Source organism: Podarcis bocagei, assembly GCF_964188305.1.
Source record: "Podarcis bocagei genome assembly, chromosome: 1".
In the NCBI taxonomy this organism is placed as follows: domain Eukaryota; kingdom Metazoa; phylum Chordata; class Lepidosauria; order Squamata; family Lacertidae; genus Podarcis; species Podarcis bocagei.
In genome coordinates, this window is record NC_138125.1 from 64,765,700 (window position 1) to 64,789,383 (window position 23,684).

At 44.7% G+C, this 23,684-nt stretch overlaps 2 protein-coding genes and 3 long non-coding RNA genes across 7 annotated transcripts in view; 3 read left to right on the forward strand and 2 right to left on the reverse strand.

The window, feature by feature from the left end:
• Positions 1 to 1,533: 1,533 nt before the first annotated feature.
• FIBIN (fin bud initiation factor homolog) lies at positions 1,534 to 4,320 on the forward strand. The gene has a single exon (XM_081189567.1). The coding sequence runs from the start codon at positions 3,417 to 3,419 to the stop codon at positions 4,065 to 4,067; it is 651 nt and encodes a 216-aa protein (XP_081045693.1). The 5' UTR covers positions 1,534 to 3,416; the 3' UTR covers positions 4,068 to 4,320.
• Positions 4,321 to 4,592: 272 nt separating this feature from the next.
• Positions 4,593 to 23,623, reverse strand: LOC308571578. 2 transcript variants are annotated; one of them, XR_014001534.1, is made up of 2 exons: positions 23,533 to 23,623; positions 4,593 to 4,934 (listed from the first exon to the last, which is right to left on the reverse strand). It is a non-coding gene; the product is annotated as an uncharacterized lncRNA (long non-coding RNA). The 2 variants fall into 2 exon arrangements; XR_014001535.1 differs by having other exon boundaries at positions 23,491 to 23,573.
• On the forward strand, positions 7,776 to 10,886 carry LOC308571635. Its single transcript, XR_014001559.1, has 2 exons — positions 7,776 to 8,644; positions 10,653 to 10,886. It is a non-coding gene; the product is annotated as an uncharacterized lncRNA (long non-coding RNA).
• LOC308571814 lies at positions 9,409 to 10,750 on the reverse strand. Its single transcript, XR_014001594.1, has 2 exons — positions 10,673 to 10,750; positions 9,409 to 10,428 (listed from the first exon to the last, which is right to left on the reverse strand). It is a non-coding gene; the product is annotated as an uncharacterized lncRNA (long non-coding RNA).
• The window catches only part of BBOX1 (gamma-butyrobetaine hydroxylase 1), a 41,120-nt gene continuing 35,825 nt past the window's right edge, over positions 18,390 to 23,684 (forward strand). The window contains exon 1 of one of the 2 annotated variants that reach the window (XM_081165508.1): positions 18,390 to 18,597. The gene's annotated coding sequence lies outside the window, so the exon portion shown is untranslated. Of the gene's footprint in view, positions 18,598 to 23,517; positions 23,662 to 23,684 lie in introns of those variants that run through there. The other variant, XM_081165507.1, reaches the window with a different exon arrangement.

A 23,684-nucleotide genomic window follows, 5' to 3' on the forward strand; every position in this document is an offset into this window, starting at 1 on the left:
ACTATCTTTGAGGTTACTTAAGACTCCATAATTCTATGAGTAACTCCTATGTGGTTTTGTCTGCTCCTTTGTCACTGACCTTTGTCCTTAATTGAGTTTCCCTAGATTCGATATTCTAACCAGTCTTGGAAAGTCCAAGCAAAGGATGAGGAATCAGTTAGAAATGAATGGGTTATGGAGGTTGCACAACTTATGATTCATCAACCTTAGAGGTGCTTAGCAAACCTTCTTTTCACAGTCCCAGGCAAACAACAAAAATACCATTGAACTTTTAGAGACCAATATACAAGGCTGGTGGTCTGCATTTGACTGTGGATTCCACAACCCAGGAACCACCAATTAAAGGGCCTTGTCACATGTCAGCACCAACTGGGCAGCAATTGCAGTGCCACTCTGGACCATGTAAACTGGCAAAGCACTATTAATACCCCTCGAGAACTGGGTCATGGAGAAGTTGATATGTAACTATCTGCAATGTGTGCCTTGTATTTCTTGGTTGTAGCACTACCTTCCGCTAAAGTCTTTCTAAAACCATCCCATTTTGGTTTTGTGCTTACTTTGCCAACAAAGGTCCGTATAGCAAAAGCTATGGTTTTCCCAGTAGTGATGTATGGAAGTGAAAGCTGGACCATAAAGAAGGCTGATCGCCAAAGAATTGATGCTATTGCATTATGGTGCTAGAGGAGACTCTTGAGAGTCCCATGGACTGCAAGAAGATCAAACCTCTGCATTCTTAAGGAAATCAGCCCTGAGTGCTCCAATACTTTGGCCACCTCATGAGAAGAGGACTCCCTGGAAAAGACCCTGATGTTGGGAAAGATGGAGGGCACAAGGAGAAGAGAACGACAGAGGATGAGATGGTTGGACACTGTTCTCGAAGCTACCAGCATGAGTTTGACCAAACTGCAGGAGGCAGTGGAAGACAGAAGTGCCTGGCATGCTCTGGTCCATGGGGTCACGAAGAGTCGGACACGACTAAACAACAACAACAATAACCTAAGTTAATGCATTAAATAATTGGGTGACATTCTACCTAAAAGAGTAGATCCACTGAAATCCATGGACATATCAATGGGTGTATGATTTAGGGTTATTCTAGAGCCAATGGGGTCAAGCTTAAAACCCTAAAACCCATTTGGTTGCGTATAGATGGCAGCTTCCCAACCCTGCAACACAAACTGTTTAGATCGAGCAACTTGTGCCAAACTTTCTCATGACAGTCTACCTACAAATTAAGATCTTTCAAGCTATGTATACTTACTGCCTTATTTTACTTATTTCATGTATAGTTTCGTCTTGCGAAGCAAGTCCATAGGGAAATTCATCTTGCGGAACGACTAAAAAAACGGAAAACTCTTTCGTCTTGCGCGTTTTTCATCTTGCGAGGCATTCGTCTTGCGAGGTACCACTGTACATATTTTCTTAAACATATACCTGACTTTTCTTCCATTATGGAGTGCAAAGCAGCACACTATGAAAATAGAGACAAAGTCCTTATTGTGGAAAAAGTGGGTTGATAGTAGGATATATTCATGAGGATCAGATGGAGAATTTTTGTCATTTTTCATTTTGTGGTCCAGATACCACTTACCAGCTAGTGCTGAGTGCCAGCACTGTATCTTCTTCAACTGCAATACCTTTTAGCATCTATTTATGGATCATCAGCTTTGTGTGCCTCAATGTTCCCTACATTGCTTGAAAAAACAATTAAATCTTTGCAGAAAGCTGAAGTCATATTAGTTGTTTATAAATGTTTATTGAATTGGATGCTCAGGAACTTAATGAATGTTTCATTCAGCTCAGTCCATGGGAAGTTGCTTTACCATCTTTAGATTTAAAATCAAGGTTGAGTCAACAAAAATGATGCTCTGGGTATTTTGGACTCCACAGTGCCTTTATAGGAGGGAGCTGGTTATATTGATGCTGGCAGTGTAATGCTAAAAACACCTCTTTGAGGCACATGATGTGGGCATGTCCTGTGGTGCCAGCTTTCTGGTCAGAAATTATTGTTTGTGTGAGCTATGTTTTGGAGAAATCATTTATATTTTTGCAGTTGTTCACACACTTAAATTATCTTCCCATGATGTGGGAACTAACAGATGGACAATAAATGTAGATCCTGCAAGGAAGGACAAGAACTCAGCATCTACTACTCAGTAGTCTGAAGATCTCACACTGCCCTTTCCTAATTGCTGATCTTTGTTGAAATACCTACTGCACATATTATCCCATATGCTGAAGTTAGGATTGATGGAGTACGGTTATTGTTAATGTCAGTTAGTGGTGTTTTTACATCTTTCTTCCAGCTATATTGGCAAAATAAAAAGACCTGTGTGTGCTTAGCTTCAGCAAGGTGGTGGCCATGTGTGCCTTCAAAGGAAACCCTGGGCCAGGGTTAATTTTTAATTAAAAACTTGAAAAAGCGGGGCTCAGGTGAGACCTAGTCACACAAACAGCTGTCACGTTGATCTAGAACCATGTGGCAATTGCTTCATTCAATTTCATGACATCACAAACCCCTCCTCCCCTCAAAGGGGTTGCAGTCGTGGTGTGGCGTGTGCATGGCGCAAGACATTACAAAGTGCTCAGTACCCAACCCTAGTGCAAGCATCCCAAAACACTGCCGTTTCTGCAGATGCTTGTCTTCAAAATAAGTTGACAGGGCTTGCTTGGGATTTCTGCTGGAAATCTTGCTGCCATTCTCCCAGACTTTAGCTGTGCCTGGCATGCATTTCACCTTCTTCAAGAGTAACTAATTGGGGATCTCCCCTCACCCCTTTATTTCTCCCACCGCTCTCTCCCCCCCCCCCCAGTCCAGCTTTCCACAAGGGATGACACTGTAGCTTTAACAATGGCACCGAGGTCTAAAGGCTTCCTTCCAAACTTGGCGTTTGGACTTTTGCAGAAGTGACGGGACCGGTGGTTGTAATTTGAGAGGGAGGGGGAGAGAGAAAGATCCTACGGCCAAAAGCCAAGATCCCGCGTTACCACCACCAATCCAGATGCAGCAGCAATAGGGTAGCAAACCAAGCGGCTTCAGGCAGGTCTAGCTTAGAATCTCTCTCTCTCTCTGTCTGCTTTTGCTCGCACGTTTCTTCACTTGGAAGGCAGAGTGGAGGGAGGAGGAAAAACGTGCTGGAGGTGCATGGGGAACTTGGAGGGAAAGAAATAAAAAGCAACTCCTCCCTAGGGCTCGCTCGCTCGCTCTCTCCCCGCGCACACAGCTCCCCACCTACAGGACTAGAGACGATCTTGTGGGGGACTCGAGAGAGATCTTTTTCAGGAGAAGCCCAACCGCGAGCCCCAATGAAGCCCCGCGCGGAGGGCGAGAGGACTTGATCTTCCGCGCTCCGCCGCCGCCGTCTGCCTTCGCCCGCCGTCGGGGAGCCGCTTCTCCGCCTCTCCCCTTGGCCGGGATGGGGCTGCCCCTGGGGCTTCGCCTGGTGGGGCTGCTGGGCTGCTTGGGCATCGTGTGCCGCGGCTACTTCGACGGGCCGCTGTACCCGGAGATGTCCAACGGGACGCTGCACCACTACTTCGTGCCCGACGGCGACTACGAGGAGAACGACGACCCGGAGAAGTGCCAGCTGCTCTTCAGGGTGAGCGAGCGGCGGCGCTGCTGGGCGGCCGAGGAGGAGCAGCGGGCGGCGGCGGCCCCCGGCCTGACCCTGCGCGAGGAGCTCACCGTCCTGGGCCGGCAGGTGGAGGACGCGGCGCGGGTGCTCGAGGGCATCCGCAAGAGCATCTCGTACGACCTGGACGGCGAGGAGAGCTACGGCAAGTACCTGCGCCGCGAGGCCACGCAGATCGGCGACGCCTACGCCAACTCGGACAAGTCCCTGGGCGAGCTGGAAAACAAGTTCCGGCAGGGCCAGGAGCACGAGAGCCGCGAGGGGAGCCGCCTCAGCGAGGACTTCGCCGGCATGCTCGTGCACGCGCGCGCCCTCCTCAAGGACACGCTGGCCGTCTCGGCGGGCCTCCGGGACAAGTACGAGCTGCTCGCGCTCACCGTGCGCAGCCACGGCACGCGCCTCAGCCGCCTCAAGACCGAGTACCTCAAAGGCTGAGGAGGACGCCGACGGCGCCTCCACTTGGGACCTTTCGCCGCCCCACAACAGCTCCCCAAGGCGCGGAAACCCTCCGCGCGCGTAATTTGCGCGCCTTCCCTCCTGCTATTGGAAACAGCGGCTGTGATTTGTCAGTCATATAATCCTTCCCGCGTAGCACTTTGAAAGTGCAAAGGAACCCGGGAGGCGGCGGTTCTCCTCAGGGGACAGGTTTTTGTGGGGCTATATTAAAGGACAGTAAGCTGGCAATTAATTGGGCTGTCTTATTTTATTTGCCACCACCGAGGGTGCCATTTCTGCCTTAGGCACCCAAATGGCCTGGAACACTTGTTTCCAGTGGCGTAGCGTGGGGGGTGCAGGGGGGGGCCGGCCGCACCGGGCGCAACATCTGGGGGTTAAGGGTAGGGGGCGCAAATCCACGGGTTAGGGGGCGCAAATTACTTGCCTTGCCCCGGGTGCTGACAACCCACGCTACGCCACTGCTTGTTTTGTTTTGCTTTTTTAATAATGATGATGATGATGATGATGATGATGATGATGATGCTTACAGGCTCCTGTGCCTTTCCCAACTTTCTCACTTGCAGAAACTCAACAGGTGACTGTTACATCTCTGTGTTAAAAGAACTGCACCTGTTGGGTTTCTGCCTGTCACGCAGCTGTTGAATGCACATAGATCCTGTGGGTGGGGGAGAGGTTGGCTTACAAGCTGGTTGTGTTGTGTTCATCCTCTGCTTTGAGGGTTATGTGTAAAAGGGAGGTGCAAGTAATTAACAGGGCAGTCTATACCTGCCTGCTTGGAAATAAGATCTGTTGAGTCCAGCCAGCCATGCTCCCATGAAGGCATATATCAAACTGCAGCCTTGCTGACTAAAAAAACCCCATTGGTGGATTACTTATGCATGCATTTTCCAGATGTGGATATGGAGGCTGGAGTGTGACTTGTCAGCAGCTTTTGAAGCCTGCACTACTGCACAACCAAGAGTAGCTCAGTTGTGGATAACTGGGTTGCACAGCTATCCCACGAGTCTTACTAGTATTTATATTATTAGATAGTCCTGGACATACGGGAAAACTTTGCAATCAGTCCCAATTCAGCAGAGTTAGGCACTCTGAAACCAGTTGTGGTCAGTAACCCAGGGAAATAAGTCGCTGAGGCCAAAAGATAATGACTTGCTAATAGCTTTTGGACCTTGCTCTCAGCTTCCTCCCAACTGCAGCCAGTTGTTCATGGGTTGTGTTTTCACAACAAACCTGTGAGGTAGACCACTGTTTGCCCCTTTTATATTGGAAGAGATGAAGCTGAGTGACCTGTCCAAGACTATTGCAAGGGTCACCCCAGGTCATAAGTCTTAATTGTCTGTCAACTTATAGTTGTTAAATCATGTTGCAATCCTCATATTCTCTGGCCGACTGGGGAATTTGTTGCTCCTTACCCCCTTCTGTAAGCCTGTCAGACTTAATTAAGGATAGCTAAAGAGAAGTTTCATTCCACTCTTTCACAGATGATAGCGGACATGGAGGTTTTTTTAAATCTTGATTAGTGATTCTGAGTATGAAATCAAGGAGTTATTTTAGGTTCCATAATCGGGAGCAGAAGGGTGTGATCTTTTGTAAACATTTCCAGAGAGGTAGCTGCAAACTTTTGTATGAGGCCTCAAGAGAAGTAAGAGAATAACTTTCCCATCCTTTCAGTGTGTGTTGGGGAAAACAGGAATTCAAATACTCATTAGAGGTTGTATGGAGCCAGAATGTGGAAACTATTTATTTGGCAAAGTACAAGGGTGTGGTGTTCATCCATATCACACAAGACTGCAAGAATATAGCCTTTTCTCTCTTAAAAAAAATTATGGGGTTATCTTCACCCGTTGAGGAGGAAATTCCCACCTTGTTATCATATTTAACACTTATCCCAGTCATAGAGTATGGAGAATACCTACAGTAACAGTTTTATCATCTCATCTCTCCCATGCCGCCATCATGTCCCCTGTGCTACCTTTACTCAGTGCAGAATACACAACTGTGCTTAGTGTACTTCTGATTACATTCCTCTAAACTTGCAAAATTAGGTGAGCTGGAGCTGTGAACATTCTGATATCAAGGGTTTTGTTCTATCAAATGTGGATTTGTGCCTTAGGCACTTTTAAATACAAGTGACAGTCTTTAAGATACGAAACCCTAGGGCCTGCCTGAAAAACTCTGCCAAACTTGAAGCAGTGACTCCCATCCTTTTCCTCCTCTTTCCTTTTGTGCAAGAATTGTTTTAAATTCTGTAAAAGGATTTAGCATAGTTGGAAGCTACTGTTGAGTCTAGTTTGGCTCCCTCCAGGATGTAAATTTCCTGCCCACTGGGAGACAGCCCAGCTGGAATGCCAGCAACAGTGAGAGATTGGAATCTGAGCCATCCTTCCCTTCATCGAGAGTTCGAACTTGCCAGATCTAAATATAAAAAGTAATTGCTATGGTGTCCGCAGAGTGGTTTTCTAGTGGAGCTGTAACATTTCAAAAAAACATTTCTTCTCTTATGTGGAATGGCAGTGCTCCATACTAAGGAGCAGTCCTTAAAACCAAAATAGGGCTTTCTGGCAATATTACTCCAAGCTCAGAACAGGTAATTCTGTACCCTTTGGAAAAAAGATAGTGGAACGCTTCCAAGTAACCTTTAAGAATAAAATGGAACGGAGGTAGTCAGATTTCCACTCTAAAAGAAGGTGACAAATCCTGCTGACTCTTCTTTTGCACTAGGAATTTCAGGTACTGTGCAGGTAAACAATAAGAATCTAATTCCTCAGGCTTTCAGTGGATGAGAGTAAGGCTCCTGGAGCCAGCAGGGCAGAAGAAGACTTTCTTTCTATTTCAATGTGTAGCCACCTGGGATATATGAATTCCCAACAGTAATTTGACTCCAAGTAGCAATAGTCTTTTCCATTGCTGCAAATCCTTTCCCCTTGCTGCTACATCATCACTATCACCACACTTCTTTCCTCTAGCTGTTCTGTTTCCTAATTGCTCGCACTGTAGGGATTTCACTTGCCATGTTAAACAATAAGAGGTGCTCTGCAATTGCAGTGCCTGTGACACAGTTCTGCAGAGCTGAGGTATTTGGAAATAACTGGATGTATTGTGTACAAGGGGGCTGTTTTGTCTGGAATAAAAGGCATTCCTAAGACATCTGTTCAGATACTAAAATACTACCCTCCATCTTCTGTACTTTCATAGTACTGAATATAACACATGCTTGATGGCAATTATTGCTGAATTTGCAGACACTCTTACCCTTCCAAAATTATTCCAGTCTTCCAGCTATTTCATTACCTGCATCTCTCTACAAGAAAACTTAGGCTGTGGGTTCTGTGCATACTTACTTGGAAGTAAGCCCCATTGGACTCAGTGGGACTTGCTTCTGAATAAACATGCATAGGCTTGATGCTGTAAAGGCCACAGGATTCTTTACCAAGCACATCTCAGTGCTCTCAGCGCATGGTTCATTCCTTCACCTATTCCTTTTCCTAGTACCTTGCATAATACTAGCCCTTTCCTGATTCTGCTCTTTTAAGATCGCTGCATTAAATATCAAGTATTGGAAGTACCTTTTCAGGTTAGCCATTAATTCTATATATATTTATTTACATGTCAGCTTAGAAGTACAAGGGCATTTCCCTAGGATTGCACTGCCACCCACTTAACCTGGAAGTTAAGTCCCATTAATATAACCCTTATATCAGAAGCTAGCTGGCTTTCTTTCTGTCATTGTCAAGTCAACTAATTAATCAGTCATCTAGTTCTGAAACATGTTGTGATTTCACTAGTGACTCTTGAAGGATTGCTTGTGAATTTGCAGGCATGAGTGGTCCAGCAATGGCTTGCCCCATACCATGTTCATTATGTGTAAACCAGCACCACTGGTCACACTGTGCTCCCGCTTGATTGAATAACAATCTATAAGGGCCAACCCTTATAGTCAACCATTTGACTATTCTTACCTATGCTTGCATTAGTGAGAAACTGACTATGTGTCCTCAACAATGTGACAAAGCAGTAAGAAATCACATAGTGAGAAAAAATACTATAATACTGGGTTATCCAGAAGCAGGCCTACTTCAGCTTCATTTCCACTGGTACCCTAGAGAGGTATGAGACACCCTTTAATAAGAGTTTGCTTTTCAGGGTGGTATTTATTAAATTTACTATTTCTTGAAAGTATACATTGTAAATGGTATGCAACAAATATACATGAAATCTTGACATATTAAGTTAAGCATTCTAATATTTAACAACTATTTTGTATTCCATTGTGTATCTTTAATAATGTATTCTTATTTGGACTTTCTATTGCTGTTTTCAACCAGAAACTGCCCCCCTAAAAAAACACACCCCTAAATACAAATTCAACAGCCAAATGTGGATAAAACAAGGAGTCTTAAATCCACACTGAGGTCACACATTTTGCCCTGGTTTACCTTTTGTTTTCTCATTCATTCCGATATGGGCATGGCCCATAGCTCACTTCAACCAGCATGTGAAATTGGCATGGGTTGCAGTCCTGTGCACACTTACATAAGACATAAGATCCATGGTATGTGCGCTTATAATTTATACATCTTGTCATAGCGTGAAGTAGGCTGCAGTTAAATTGGACTGCGTTCGTCCATATAGTTGGTCTGTTGGGCTTAATCAGCTTAATTGTGCAACTTTAGTTGTATTCCTGGAATGCAAACAGCATTTTGCTGAGATTATTCCAGAACAAGCAGTTTGTAGCTCAAACTAAAAGCTGTGATTTTTCTTTCTTTTGTAATAAAAAACCAGGACATTTTTATGGTCACCTGCAAACCAGTAATGAGGAAACACCCATGGGGGCCAAATGTGGCCCTCAAGGACTTTCTATCTATGGAACTCTCCCCAGACCCTACCCCTTTCTGACCCCCAGTGTTTTCACTTGGCTGGGGGGGCGGGTTGCCCTTGAGCTCCAATAATGCCTCTTGCTTGTCTGGGTGGAGAAGGGCATGCGCAGGCACCACCCACTTTCATCTTGCCGCCACCCACCACTGGCACATGGCGCATGGAAGGTTGCCCAGAAGGCAGTGTGTCCCCTGGGCTGAAAAAAATTCCCCACCCTGCTGTAAACCACCAGTACCCACAAATGCCATGTGAAACGCATGCAGAAGCTGGAGCCTGCAATTATCTATGTGTGTGACCAGCTGAATAAGGATTATTTCTCCCATTGTTCTGTTCACAGTGTAAGGACACATTTCTTTTTATTCCATAATCTTATTTCTTCTTTTATAACAACATCAGCTCCTAAATATATTTCTCCTCCTCCTTTTAAACGTATTTCCTTGTGAGACTGTTATGTAAGCATGCTTAGTATTGCAGCCTAAACCTGGTTAAGTTTTTTTGTTCTAATACACCAGTAACTTTCATATTGCCATACTTTTGCTAGCTTTTTTTTTTTAAAAAAAAAATTATTTGTGCCCCTAGACAATAGCAAAAGAGCATGGTGGGGAATTGGTTTTGATTTGATTTTAATTTCAACTGTTCTATTTAATTCAGAATCGAAGTTAATATGAGCTACATTTAAGAAGGAATACTGTCTTTGTATGGTTCTAATAAATATTTAAAGAAACATGTTGAAGTCCTGTTTTGGAGGGCATTTTAATCATGTCATTCTAGAAGTTTCCTTTGCCCCTTTGACAGCACTGCAAAAATCTGAGCAGCAACCTATCAAGGGGTTTCTTTCATTTAACATAAGATTTAATTGAATTTGAATGTAAAAGTTTCCAAGCCAAAAAGTTTTTTTATAAAGTAGTGCTTTAAAAATATAGGCCACTTCCAGACTCAGTATTTTGGCGCTGGGATTCAACTACATCCCAGCAAATTCAGATTGCAAAATTAAAGTTGATTTGGTGCTCTAGTGCAAACAAACCCACTGCTCCCAACCCATCATTTGTGGTAATGAAAATGATGGTAAAATGAATTGGAAAGTGTGGAGTAACACTAGCTCTCGTTGCTCTAACCCAGCTTCTGCCAACCTAGCAGTTCGAAAGCATACCAACACAAGTAAATAAATAGGTACCACTGCCATGGGAAGGTAAACGGCATTTCCGTGCACTCTGGTACTCATCACTGTGTCCAGTTGCACCAGAAGCGGCTTAGTCATGCTGGTCACATGACCTGGAAAGTTGTCTGCAGACGGATGCCGGCTGCCTCGGCCTGAAGTGAGATGAGCGCCGCACCCCATAGTCGCCTTTGATTGGACTTAACTGTCCAGAGTTCCTTTTTTCCCTATGATATAACCTCTCAAACTTTAGATTTGTCATGACTACTGTTTTCTTTGTTTCAGTAGGACATGATGGTACAGTGGTACCTCGGGTTAAGTACTTAATTCGTTCTGGAGGTCTGTTCTTAATCTGAAACTGTTCTTAACCTGAAGCACCACTTTAGCTAATGGGGCCTCCTGCTGCCGCCGCACCACCGGACCACGATTTCTGTTCTTATCCTGAAGCAAAGTTCTTAACCTGAAGCACTATTTCTGGGTTAGCGGAGTCTGTAACCTGAAGCGTATGTAACCTGAAGTGTATGTAACCCGAGGCACCACTGTATTGCCAGACAGCACTGTTCCACCTACATTTGTGTTCACTGATGAGCACCTTGTCTCAAAAGTCAACATTTTGTTTTGGAAGATGAGTACCAGGACAAAGTGCACTTGAAAGTTTTCTGCTGACACTTATAATTAGAGTACAGCATTCCATTTACACTTTGCCTCCTTTGGCTAATCCTTCTGCAATAATAGTATACTGTAATAAAATTGATTGATTACAAACATTTACAGTTCTGTTACAATGATAATGAATTTTGCCATTCCTTTGGTTATAAAACTATCAGACTTCTTTTTTTTAAAGTTCAGAGCTCAGAGCATGAACTTTTTTCTTTCAGCTTCCTGAAAAACAGTGGTAAAACATGAGTGTCAATTTACTTAAGTGTCAGGACTCTGGCCAAAATGTAACTTGTAAATTCTATTTAAAGAAAATAATGTTGAACTCTTGGCTTGAATCCATCCAATGGTTTCTTTAAAAAACCAAAGTTTATTCAAATCCTACAGAAACCCCTGATATGATTCAGCCAAAGTCAAGCACACTTAAAACCTATGTATGTTTGGGAGAAATTTAAGTGCATGTTTAACCCTTCCATTCCAATAGTGACCACCATTTTTGGCTTAACTATGCTGGAAGCTGGGCTAGCTTTGATACAGCAAGAAGATGGTCCTCTATGTGAATCCTCTCTAGCAAATTGCTGCTTGATAGGAGTTAAACCCAATATTCTGCAGCCTACTTACCTCCGAGGATGTGGACAGGCTGCTTGGATGAGTGAAACCAACCACCTGTCTCCTTGATCCTTGCCCATCCTGGCTTATAAAAGCTAGCCGGGAAGGGCTGGGCGATGGGCTTCGTGGGGTGGTGAATGCTTCCCTCCGTGAGGGAGCCTTCCCAGACCCGCTGAAAGAGGCAGTTATTAAACCGCTTCTTAAAAAAACCATCTTTAGATGTGGCCACGATGGCCAACTATCGCCCAGTCTCAAATCTTCCATTCTTGGGCAAGGTGATTGAGCGAGTGGTTGCTGAACAACTCCAGGCACGCCTGGAAGAAGCGGACCATTTGGATCCCTTCCAATCGGGATTCAGGCCTCATCACGGGACTGCCTTGGTCGCACTGGTTGATGATCTCCGGCGGGCTAGGGACAAAGGTGAGAGCTGTTTCCTAGTTCTGCTGGATCTCTCAGCGGCATTTGATACCATCGACCATAACATCCTTCTGGACCGTCTTGAGGGGCTGGGAGCTGGGGGCACTGTCATACAGTGGTTCCGCTCCTTCCTCCTGGGCCGTGTTCAGAAAGTGGTGGTGGGGGATGAGTGTTCAGACCCCTGGGCTCTCACTTGTGGGGTGCCTCAGGGTTCTGTCCTCTCCCCCATGCTTTTCAACATCTACATGCAGCCGCTGGGAGAGATCATCAGGGGGTTTGGGCTGGGTATTCATCAATATGCAGATGATACCCAGCTCTACCTTTCTTTCAAATCAGAACCAGTGAAGGCGGTGAAGGTCCTGTGTGAGTGCCTGGAGGCGGTTGGAGGTTGGATGGTGGCTAACAGATTGAGGTTGAATCCTGACAAGACAGAAGTACTGTTTTTGGGGGACAGGAGGCGGGCAGGTGTGGGGGATTCCCTGGTCCTGAATGGGGTAACCGTGCCCCTGAAGGACCAGGTGCGCAGCCTGGGAGTCATTTTGGACTCACAGCTGTCCATGGAGGCACAGGTTAAATCCGTGTCCAGGGCAGCTGTGTACCAGCTCCATCTGGTACGTAGGCTGAGACCCTATCTGCCCGCGGACTGCCTCGCCAGAGTGGTGCATGCTCTGGTTATCTCCCGTTTGGACTACTGCAATGCGCTCTACGTGGGGCTACCTTTGAAGGTGACCCGGAAACTACAACTAATCCAGAATGCAGCAGCCAGACTGGTGACTGGGAACGGCCGCCGAGACCATATAACACCGGTCTTGAAAGACCTACATTGGCTCCCAGTACGTTTCCGAGCACAATTCAAAGTGTTGGTGCTGACCTTTAAAGCCCTAAATGGCCTCGGTCCAGTATACCTGAAGGAGCGTCTCCACCTCCATCGTTCTACCCGGACACTGAGGTCCAGCACCGAGGGCCTTCTGGCGGTTCCCTCACTGCGAGAAGCCAAGTTACAGGGAACCAGGCAGAGGGCCTTCTCGGTAGTGGCGCCCTCCCTGTGGAACGCCCTCCCACCAGATGTCAAAGAGAACAACAACTACCAGACTTTTAGAAGACATCTGAAGGCAGCCCTCTTTAGGGAAGCTTTTAATGTTTGATGTATCATAGTATTTTAATATTCTTTTGGAAGCCGCCCAGAGTGGCTGGGGAAACCCAGCCAGATGGGCGGGGTATAAATAATATATTATTATTATTATTATTATTATTATTATTATTATTATTATTATTATTATTATTTAACCCTTTCCTCCTATGCCAAAGGCACACATTCAGCATCTCCCATATAAAATGGCACTCTGAGATGCTTCCAAGCTAACCTGATCATAGTGCCATTCCATTGTTAGATCATATTGATATTAGGATCATGGTCTATAATCTTTTCAAGTTTACACAGAATAGAAAAGGGAGATGTAGAGATACCATACTTGGCAGTTGCTACCATTAAAATGACACAGTAAGGTGAATTATAGGTTAGAGAATTTCACACTCTCAAATACCTTCTTGGAAATGCCAATGACTTCAATGGGAAGCAGTAAATATATCTAACTGTGACATGTAGTTAGGAAAGAGCTCGATATAATTATGATGGCAGATTGTGAATTAACCTTCCAAAGAAAATGTCATATTGGTAATTTTCCTGTCCTTGTCATTCAGACCACTTCCAAACTTTTGTGGGAGGTTGTCAATCAAATATGGACAAATTTAGGCTTCCTCAATGAAACTGGATTAAAGTGCTCATGTACTTTTGTGCAAGGAACACACTTTAAAAACATGGGAAATTTTGCAGTAAGGAAATTGATGGGAACATGCACTTGAAAGCTTAAGATAGTCAATCGCCAGGAAGTTGTATAACCTCTGTACAAACAAATCAGAATGCATGCTCAGTAAACAGACATCATTTATCCTCCATGTAAGCTTTGTGCAAACAAATCAGAATGAATGTTCAACAGAAATGTCATACTGTAAAAGAACAGGTGCATGAAATGAAAAATAAATTAGCTCTTTGCCCTCTTAAATCAGCAGCATGAAAAAGTCACAAGCATCAACATTTGATAAAACTCAAAGTGGATTTGTTTCTCAACAAAGGTTGTGAACTCACCAGAAAAGAAGGCCCTAGCAACTTGATCTACAGAAAGTGAAGCAGTGAGAGCTTCTCAGCTGCCAATGTCTGCAGATCAAGCTACAATGGATGGTTGAAAGTTGCCAACCTTTAATTCCCAATGCCTTTCCCCAAGAACATTTCTGTCTAATGCCTCCTCCGTCTTATGTTACATACACAACAAGGAAGTGGGCAAAAACCCCAAGTTCATGTTTTAGAAGTTTTTAAAACAACTGATGTCCATTTAAAACCATGTCAGTGCCAACATAAGACCTAGGCACTTGCTCTGGGGTAATCTCATTCTTTCCGGTGGAACGTACTCTGGAACAAATGCCGTGAGCACTGCAGCTGTGTTTATTTTCACTGTTCAGGAGTGAACAGGCACTTTCCAGCCTTTCAAAGGAACAAAGCACTTTGAACGTTCTAAACAAAGAGTTGGGGATGTTTACAGCGCTTGACTTCATGCTATCAAGCAGAATCGTACAGGACAAATTGGTTGGACGTTTTTAAATTTCACATATGAAAATGTCCATTGGCAAACAGAACAAAGTTGTCTTTTAATATTTGGGCATCAAGGATGGCAGCACCTTTAATATTGGTGCTATTTTTTAAAAAAAAACATTTAAAAGCAGATGGGTTCAAATGCTAGTCGAGAAAAGGGGGGTGGAGAAACATCACCTTTAACATCTTTTGACAATAAGTGTCACGTCCTGTTTAAATATTGTGATATAGTGAAAGCTAGTTTTCATCATTTCATATTATATCTGAGTCCTCATCAGTCTGCTTGATTTAAATGTGAGCCCCGATCCATCTACCACTTTTTACATTTTGCTATGCTCAAGGTGGCAGCCAAGGCAGGCTTAGGGACTTCCCCTTGCCATCAGTTGGAACATGATGAATGCTTTGTTTGTTGGGAAATCTAGGTGATTCATTTTTCTCCCTGCTGACTACCCTGTGTAATGGGATGACCAAGTCAGCCACAGCTCTACAGTTGGTAGGTTGGGGAGCAGGGGCTGAGTGTCCTCAGAGCCTTAGCAATCGTATCTATCAAGGCACAGGATTTCACTTTTAAGTCAGGACAGGGGTGGTGACCTTATGGAAGTTGCAAATGATTCAGTGCTCCCCATTTTCTTGTTGTTGTTTAGTCATTTGGTCGTGTCCGACTCTTCGTGACCCCATGGACCACAGCACACCAGGCACTCCTGTCTTCCATTGCCTCCCGCAGTTTGGTCAAACTCATGCTGGTACCTTCGAGAACACTATCCAACCATCTCGTCCTCTGTCGTCCCCTTCTCCTTGTGCCCTCCATCTTTCCCAACATCAGGGTCTTTTCCAGGGCGTCTTCTCTTCTCATGAGGTGGCCAAAGTATTGGAGTCTCAGCTTGACAACCTGTCCTTCTAGTGAGCACTCAGGGCTGATTTCCTTAAGAATGGATAGGTTTGATCTTCTTGCAGTCCATGGGACTCTCAAAAGTCTCCTCCAGCACCATAATTCAAAAGCATCAATTCTTCAGCAATCAGTCTTCTTTATGGTCCAGCTCTTACTTCCGTGCTCCCCATTATTGTCACATAAATCCATATACCACACAAAACACATTGGGTTCCCCAAGTTTTCCTCCACATAAGGGTGCATTTCCATATTACTCTATCCGCATATTTAAAAGCAAAACATGCATTGGATTGTCACTGAAGTCATTCTGGGGTCTGAAAAGACTCTTTTCCAGTAAGCAGTTCAACTTCAACTTTTTTGTGGCTTAGCCATTTTCATATTAAAAGAAAGGCTTATGAACAGAATGCTCAAAAGCAAGCAGGAATGTTTTATCAGGTGCTGCAAGAAATCATATTGAAGGCTGACTCAACCATACAGGCAATGTCCTAATGAATTAATGACCCATCAAAATTGTTACTAGCTTCAGATTAGTTATTTAACAGATTATTTTTCAGATTAGTTATTTAACATGCAACGAAATCTTGTTGTCATTTTAAAAAATGCTTGTTGTCATTTTAAAAAATGCTTGTTGTCATTTTTAAAAATGCTTGGATGTCTAGAAAGGACTCCTATTCCTGGAAAGGCTGTCTGGAAAGGAATAGGTGGCTACTTAGAAAGCTAAACTGCAAATATATGTGTGTGTATCTATACGCGGGTGGCGCTGTGGGTAAAACCTCAGCACCTAGGGCTTGCCGATCGTATGGTCGGCAGTTCGAATCCCCGCGGCGGGGTGAGCTCCCGTCTTTCGGTCCCAGCTCCTGCCCACCTAGCAGTTCAAAAGCACTCTTAAGTGCAAGTTGATAAATAGGTACCGCTTTATAGCGGGAAGGTAAACGGCGTTTCCGTGTGCTGCGCTGGTGCCGGCTCGCCAGAGCAGCTTCGTCACGCTGGCCACGTGACCCGGAAGTGTCTTCGGACAGCGCTGGCCCCCGGCCTCTTAAGTGAGATGGGCGCACAACCCTAGAGTCGGACACGACTGGCCCGTACGGGCAGGGGTACCTTTACCTATCTATACATATACATATGTGTGTGTGTGTGTATCTATCTATTTATCTAGCTAGCTAGCTACCCTCCCACCCCACATAGTTATAGTAAAATATGTTGTAAGCCACTGGTCTTCAACTGGTAGATCAGTGGCATAGCTGTCAACTTTTCCCCATTTTTAAGGGAAATTGCCTTTTTCCGAATAGGATTCCTTCCAAGAAAAGGGAAAAGTTGACAGCTATGATCAGTGGGCTATGGCCCAATCCAAGTTGGGTGACAACAGGAGCACTACTACCATGCAAGTATATGATACAAGATTAAGAAATGGATCCCAAAATGCATGCCTGGGTTAAAAGTGTGTCATGGGTCTGAAAAAATTGTAGATACTTGTTCTAAACCATGTGCTACAGATTATGTATCTTTTACTGGGCAGTAAAAAGGGGACCAAAATTCTGAATCTTATTAACTCTGTAAAGTATTTTCATGCTGGGTTTTATGTGAGAACCTTATCTTTATTTTAACATCCCCTAAATGTCACTCCTGGTGGGGGGGTTTTTTAGAACTCTTCCCATGACATCTAATTTTGAACTTTTTAAAAAAACAAACATACTAAATACATACAAACATACATACATACATTTTCATGCAGCTCTGAAGGATTATTAGTCTGTACAAATAGAAGCTATGATCTTGAACAATGAAGCAAGAGTGCTGTTCTTAAAGTTTGACAGAAATGTCTGGTGTTTTTCAAAAGGGAAAAATGTGCCTGGGCCTGAAGACAGTTAAAGAAAACTATTTCTTCAGTCTCTTTCCCTACTTTGATCTTTATTGAACCAAAGAAGAAAACTGGGGCTGAATTTATTTCTTGAAACATGGAGATACCCCGTTTCCAAAAACTGTGGACCAGACAGTGTTTTTCAAGACTGCTTCATATATGGAAACCATTAATTCTGGGCAAGTTAAGCACCGTTGTTCCATTGATTTCAGGTAGAGAGAAATCAGTGGAGCTGATTGATATGTGCTTCACTTTGCTAGATTGTGGATACTGCAAACCTTCCCTGCAAATCTTGTCTTATTCATCTGATTCTCATGCCATGGAAGTGCCTGAAGAACTAATTTTTTATTCTATTCCATGTTACTGTGACAACACATGAATGTAGAAACTGCTTGGAAAGGGGAAGATCACAGAGCAAGAACCACACCAGCATCCTAGCATTGCTGAGGGGAGCCTTTGGCATGATTCCTCCCATATGAGTCCTACATAAGCCAGGGAAAGTGGAATAGAGCTATACAGAAACAGCACCTACATAGAATCATAGAATCATAGAATTGGAAGAGACCACAAGGGCCATCGAGTCCAACACCCTGCCAAGCAGGAAACACCATCAGAGCACTCCTGACATATGGTTGTCAAGCCTCTGCTTAAAGACCTCCAAAGAAGGAGACTCCACCACACTCCTTGGCAGCAAATTCCACTGTCGAACAGCTCTTACTGTCAGGAAGTTCTTCCTAATGTTTAGGTGGAATCTTCTTTCTTGTAGTTTGGATCCATTGGATACATATATCTCATAATTTAGCAAGTTCTTTATCTCTATTAGCCAAATCACTGCATAATTCAGAGATCACATAATCTTATGGTACTTTCCTAATACTTAACCAATTTTTGTTTGTTTTCAAAGTTTCAAGATCCATCATACACAGAATAGTTCTAAAAAGGTCAGCTGTAAGAATAATCATGCTCCAAAATGAATCCTTTGCTCATCCATGGCAACTGACTGCTTTACCAAAGCTGTTGCATCACTAGTGGATAATACTCAGGTGTGATTACAAAGCCAAGTTATCATAAGTTGGTTTTTCCATGCAAGTCTTCATATGAAACATTTTTCTTCTAAATGTGTCCCAGCAGGGTGGCACTTGTTCCTTTAGAAGCAGAACTTTCCGGCACAGTAAATTCCATCCAGTTGTGACCATGCAAGAGCACATTCTTAAGAAATGCCCTGTGTAGCAGATGATTAACATTAATCGCCTACTTATTTTTCCCATGGGAAAGGTCACATGGTCTAAGGCTCCTCTGCGACACATAACTCCAGATACAGCTGCAGCTTCTAGGTGGCAATTTTCATCATTTCCACAGCTTGAAAATGTGTGAGTGGGAAACTGAGGCAAGTAATGCCAGGTAAGTTGTCATGAGAGCCAGTGTGATGTAGAGTGTCAGATAGGGACCAGAGCAGTACTCACCAGCCTAGTGCCCTCCGGATGCTTTGGACTACATCTCCCATCAGTCCCACTCAACATATGCTAGCCGGGGCTAATGGCAGTTGCAGTCCAAAACATCTGGGGTACACAAGGTTGGGGAATGCTGGACTAGGGGGAACTGTTTTCAGATCCCTGCTCAGTCATGGCAGGGCCATGTCCCTGCTTAATCTACTACTACATGGCATGCAACAGGGTGGTCTGGGGAGAAGCCATGTGCACTGCCCTGAGACCCCTGAAGAAACAGCAGTATAAAAATATAATAAATAGTTGCTACATGCAACTGTAGCAGGCACATGGGACAAAACCTTATGTTGAAGCACTCCCGCTTGATTGGGTTGTTATGATGGCCAACGTGGGGCTGGATGGAATAAGTAAATTAACCTTTCTGTAAAATGATATTGTGACAGTAACAAAAACACGTAGTGCACTGTAAAGGAAACGAGTTCCAGATTTTCATTACACATTACTTTGGATATTTCTATTTTAAAGTTCTATTTTACAAGCATTCAGAAAATAGAAGGATAATGGTAATGAGTCATAGTTTTGCTGAGTTATTATGTAATCTAGAAAGGAGTGTGCTTTATTTCAGTTGGATAAGATTCTTTTCCACTTGGATCTCATGCAACACCCATTATACATTCCATAGGATGCATCAATCAAGCAAACACTGCTGACTTAAATTTGTTTCAGAATTACATCTGCAGCTGCAGTAATGTTTAACTCCAAGATTTCTATCCTCACTCAATTCGTTTTGAAATATTTTCTTTCATTTTTTTCAGAATTAATTACTACAATTTGAGAGTGTATTTCATGAGAATTTAAAATGAAATGCTGGCAATACTTCATTAGACTGGAATTGGTTGAAATCTCTCCTTGCTGTTTTATTATCACTGTCTCCACCCCTATAAGTAGACAATTTGTGTAGTCTGTGTGCTATAGGAAGCATGGTATATAGAAAGGCAGGGCACTTCCATATGACCTGATTACTGAGCATTCATTCCGGTTTATTTGCTAGATTGGATGACACCGGCTACTTAATGAGCTTTCATTCAGATTTGGTTGTGGGGAGGTTAGATGATGTTGCATCAAAGCAAGTGTTATCCCACATTTTCCAATGCATTTTGCCATCTATACTAGATGCCATATAGACTTAGAGGAAATCCAGTCGGCATTCAGGCCTCATCATGGGACTGAAACTGCCTTGGTCACACTGGTTGGTGATCTCCGGCGGGCTAGGGACAAAGGTGAGAGCTATTTCCTAGTTCTGCTGGATCTCTCAGCGGCGTTTGATACCATCAACCATAACATCCTTCTGGACCATCTTGAGGGGCTGGGAGCTGGGGGCACTGTCATACAGTGGTTCTGCTCCTTCCTCCTGGGCCGTGTTCAGAAAGTGGTGGGGGGGATGAGTGTTCAGATCCCTGGGTTCTCACTTGTGGGGTGCCTCAGGGTTCTGTCCTCTCCCCCATGCTTTTCAACATCTATATGCAGCCGCTGGGAGAGATCATCAGGGGGTTTGGGCTGGGTGTTCATCAGTATGCGGATGATACCCAGCTCTACCTCTCCTTTAAATCAGAACCAGTGAAGGCGGTGATGGTCCTGTGTGAGTGCCTAGAGGCGGTTGGAGGATGGATGGCGGCTCACAGATTGAGGTTGAATCCTGACAAGACAGAAGTACTGTTTTTGGGGGGCAGGAGGCAGGCAGGTGTGGAAGATTCCCTGGTCCAGAACGGGGTAACTGTGCCCCTGAAGGACCAGGTGCGCAGCCTGGGAGTCATTTTGGACTCACAGCTGTCCATGGAGGCACAGGTCAAATCTGTGCCCAGGGCAGCTGTTTACCAGCTCCATCTGGTACGTAGGCTGAGACCCTATCTGCCTGCGGACTGCCTTGCCAGAGTGGTGCATGCTCTGGTTATCTCCCACTTGGACTACTGCAATGCGCTCTACGTGGGGCTACCTTTGAAGGTGACTACAACTAATCCAGAATGCGGCAGCTAGACTGGTGACTGGGAGCGGCTGCCGAGACCATATAACACCAGTCTTGAAAGACCTACATTGGCTCCCAGTACGTTTCCGAGCACAATTCAAAGTGTTGGTGCTGACCTTTAAAGCCCTAAACGGCCTCGGTCCAGTATATCTGAAGGAGCGTCTCCACCCCCATCGTTCTACCCAGACACTGAGGTCCAGCACCGAGGGCCTTCTGGTGGTTCCCTCACTGCGAGAAGCCAAGTTACAGGGAACTAGGCAGAGGGCCTTCTCGGTAGTGGCACCCTCCCTGTGGAATGCCCTCCCACCAGATGTCAAAGAGAACAACAACTACCAGACTTTTAGAAGACATCTGAAGACAGCCCTGTTTAGGGAAGCTTTTAATGTTTGATATATTACAGTAGTTTAATATTTTTTTTGGAAGCTGCCCAGAGTGGCTGGGGAAGCCCAGCCAGATGGGCGGGGTATGAATAAATTATTATTATTATTATTATTATTATTATTATTATTATTATTATTATTAGTGGGTGGTGCTGTGGTCTAAACCACTGAGCCTCTTGGGCTTGCCAATCAGAAGGTCAGCAGTTCAAATCCGCGTGGTGAGATGAGCACCTGTTGCTCTGTTCCAGCTTTTACCAACCTAGCAGTTTAAAAGCATACCAACGGAAATAGAAAAATATGTACCGCTGTGGCGGGGAGGTAAACGGCATTTCCATGCGCTCTAGCTTCTGCCGTGTGTTGTTGCACCAAAAGCGGTTTAGTCATGCTGGTCACATTACCCAGAAAGCTGTCTGTGGACAAATGCCGGCTCCCTCAGCCTGAAGCGAGGGGAGCACCACACCCCACAATCACCTTTGACTGGACCTAACCATCCAGGGGTCTTTTACCTTTTATACCTATATATGACTTAGGCAAAGTCAACTTTCTTTATAAAGTTACCTTTTTTTGTATGTGACTTACAGAACAGAATTAAGACATATTATGAACAGATTACAGCACTGAGTCTTATAGAATAGAGCTACCAACCCAAATATTTAATTTCCTATACGTAACAAAACTGAGTATGAATTAATTTTCCAGTCTTGTTGCCAAAATGGCTGTTAAAATCTAATTCACAAAACAGTCTTTTAAGTTCTCTACTACATCTGCTCCTGTTTCCATCAATCACACTACCCATTCTTAAATCCAAGTAAAATGTTGCAGTCTTTGATAAAGACGTTGGCTTGACAGTATTAAAACACTGGAGATATTCCATACGTTATTTCTGGTGTAACACTGATGAATAGGCTTTACACTTGGTGGTGTTGATACTTGGAGCTTGATCTCACTACTTGCAACTCCACAGTGTGCTGTTCCTTAATTCTGCACTTATGCAAAGCCATAATAGTTTGTCTTATTGGCTGTGAAATCAACTAGTGTACGTCGGAGGAGCAATGAATTATGAATTTGCAAGAGCTGAACATTGAATTGCAAAGTCATGCAATTACCAGTTTCTTTATCTTGGCTGTATTGTGTTAAAAAGAGAATACAAGTTTTTGCACTTTCCAATTTTGTGACATCTACTGGAGATTTGCGCTGCACGTCTATAGCTCTACTATATGAACTTAGGCTAGATTATGGCTGAATGCTAGGAGAAACTTCTTCATGAAAAACAACTGAACAATGGAACCTAGGGATCTTATTGGTTATTGTCATTACATATCTTCAAACTGAGTAGATGGTCATCTGTGGGGGTTGTTCTAGTTCTGGATTACCTTCCTCTAGCAGGGGGCTAGAGTGAGTAGCCTAGAAGGCTCTGAAATTCTACATAGAAATTACATTGGAAATTTAGATCCTATATGGTGCAATCTGAATACAGGTATAAAGACATAACAAGAGAAAGTTGTAGAGGTTGCCTCTGCTACTGGGAAGTATAGCAGTGGGGGGGGGGGTATCAGCCTTCCATGTTGTGAGCTGTGCTTTGCCTCTGAGCACTACAGCAGACCCAATTCTCCCTTTCCAGAGGGAAAGTGAGAGGGCAGCTGTTCCCTGCAATCATTTTATGCTCCCCACATTCACAGGCCTGTTCAGTGCCACCCAGAATGAGATGAGGTCTCTTGCTATACAAAAGGGGGGGGGGACCTTCCCAAGGCCAAATCCTAAGCCTCTCTATCTAGCTCTCCACACACCCCTCTCCCTGTGTGCTTGAACGGGATGGATTCTTGCTTGTCCAGAAACAGAAGGGTGTGGGTGTAAAACCAGTCTATTGTACAGAGATAAAAATGGCCCTTTTACTTTATTTATTACATTTACATCCTACCTCTTTCTCCAATGAGCTCAAGGTGGTCTCATGGTTTCCCCTTCCCCATTTTATCTTCGCAAACAAACCCTGCCAGGCAGATTAAGCAGAGGGGCAGCGACTGGTTCAAGGTCACCCCACGGCCTAGTGGGGATCCCAGATCCTAATCCGATGCTCTAACCACTACACCACCCTGCCACTCTCTTATTTTGCCTCTGGCGCCACCCACCACTGGTATATGGCCCGAGGAAGGTTGCTTAGAAGGCAATGCGGCCCCGGGGCTGAAAAGCCCTCTCAAGGAACGGAGAGATTCCAATTCCTCCAGCCGGTCGCCCGCGGGCTTTGCTGGCTCGCGGGATGCGGCCTCGAAGGGTGTCTATCTTTAACTCTATCGTTGCTGACGGCACCGCCTTCCAAGCAACAGGTTTGGGGGCAGCACTAAAAATATATCCCGGCATGCCCTGCGCTTTGAGTTTCTCTCTCTGGCGCGCATACCTTCCCAAACGAGAAGGGGTGCGTGCGCGCGCGCGCAACTGAATCACCGCCTACCGCCTTTGCAGCTGCTCTTTGAGGGCGAGCCGGCGAACTGACCTTCGCCTCCTCTGCCGCGGCTTGCTTGCCTGCCTGCCTGCCTGCGCCGTTCCTTCCCTGCCTCGGCCGAAGCCGGCGGCGGTGGGAGGACCCAGTTGGCCGGCTTTGCCCAGCTGTAGCGTCAGGCAGGTAAGGAGCCCTCCCACACGCCG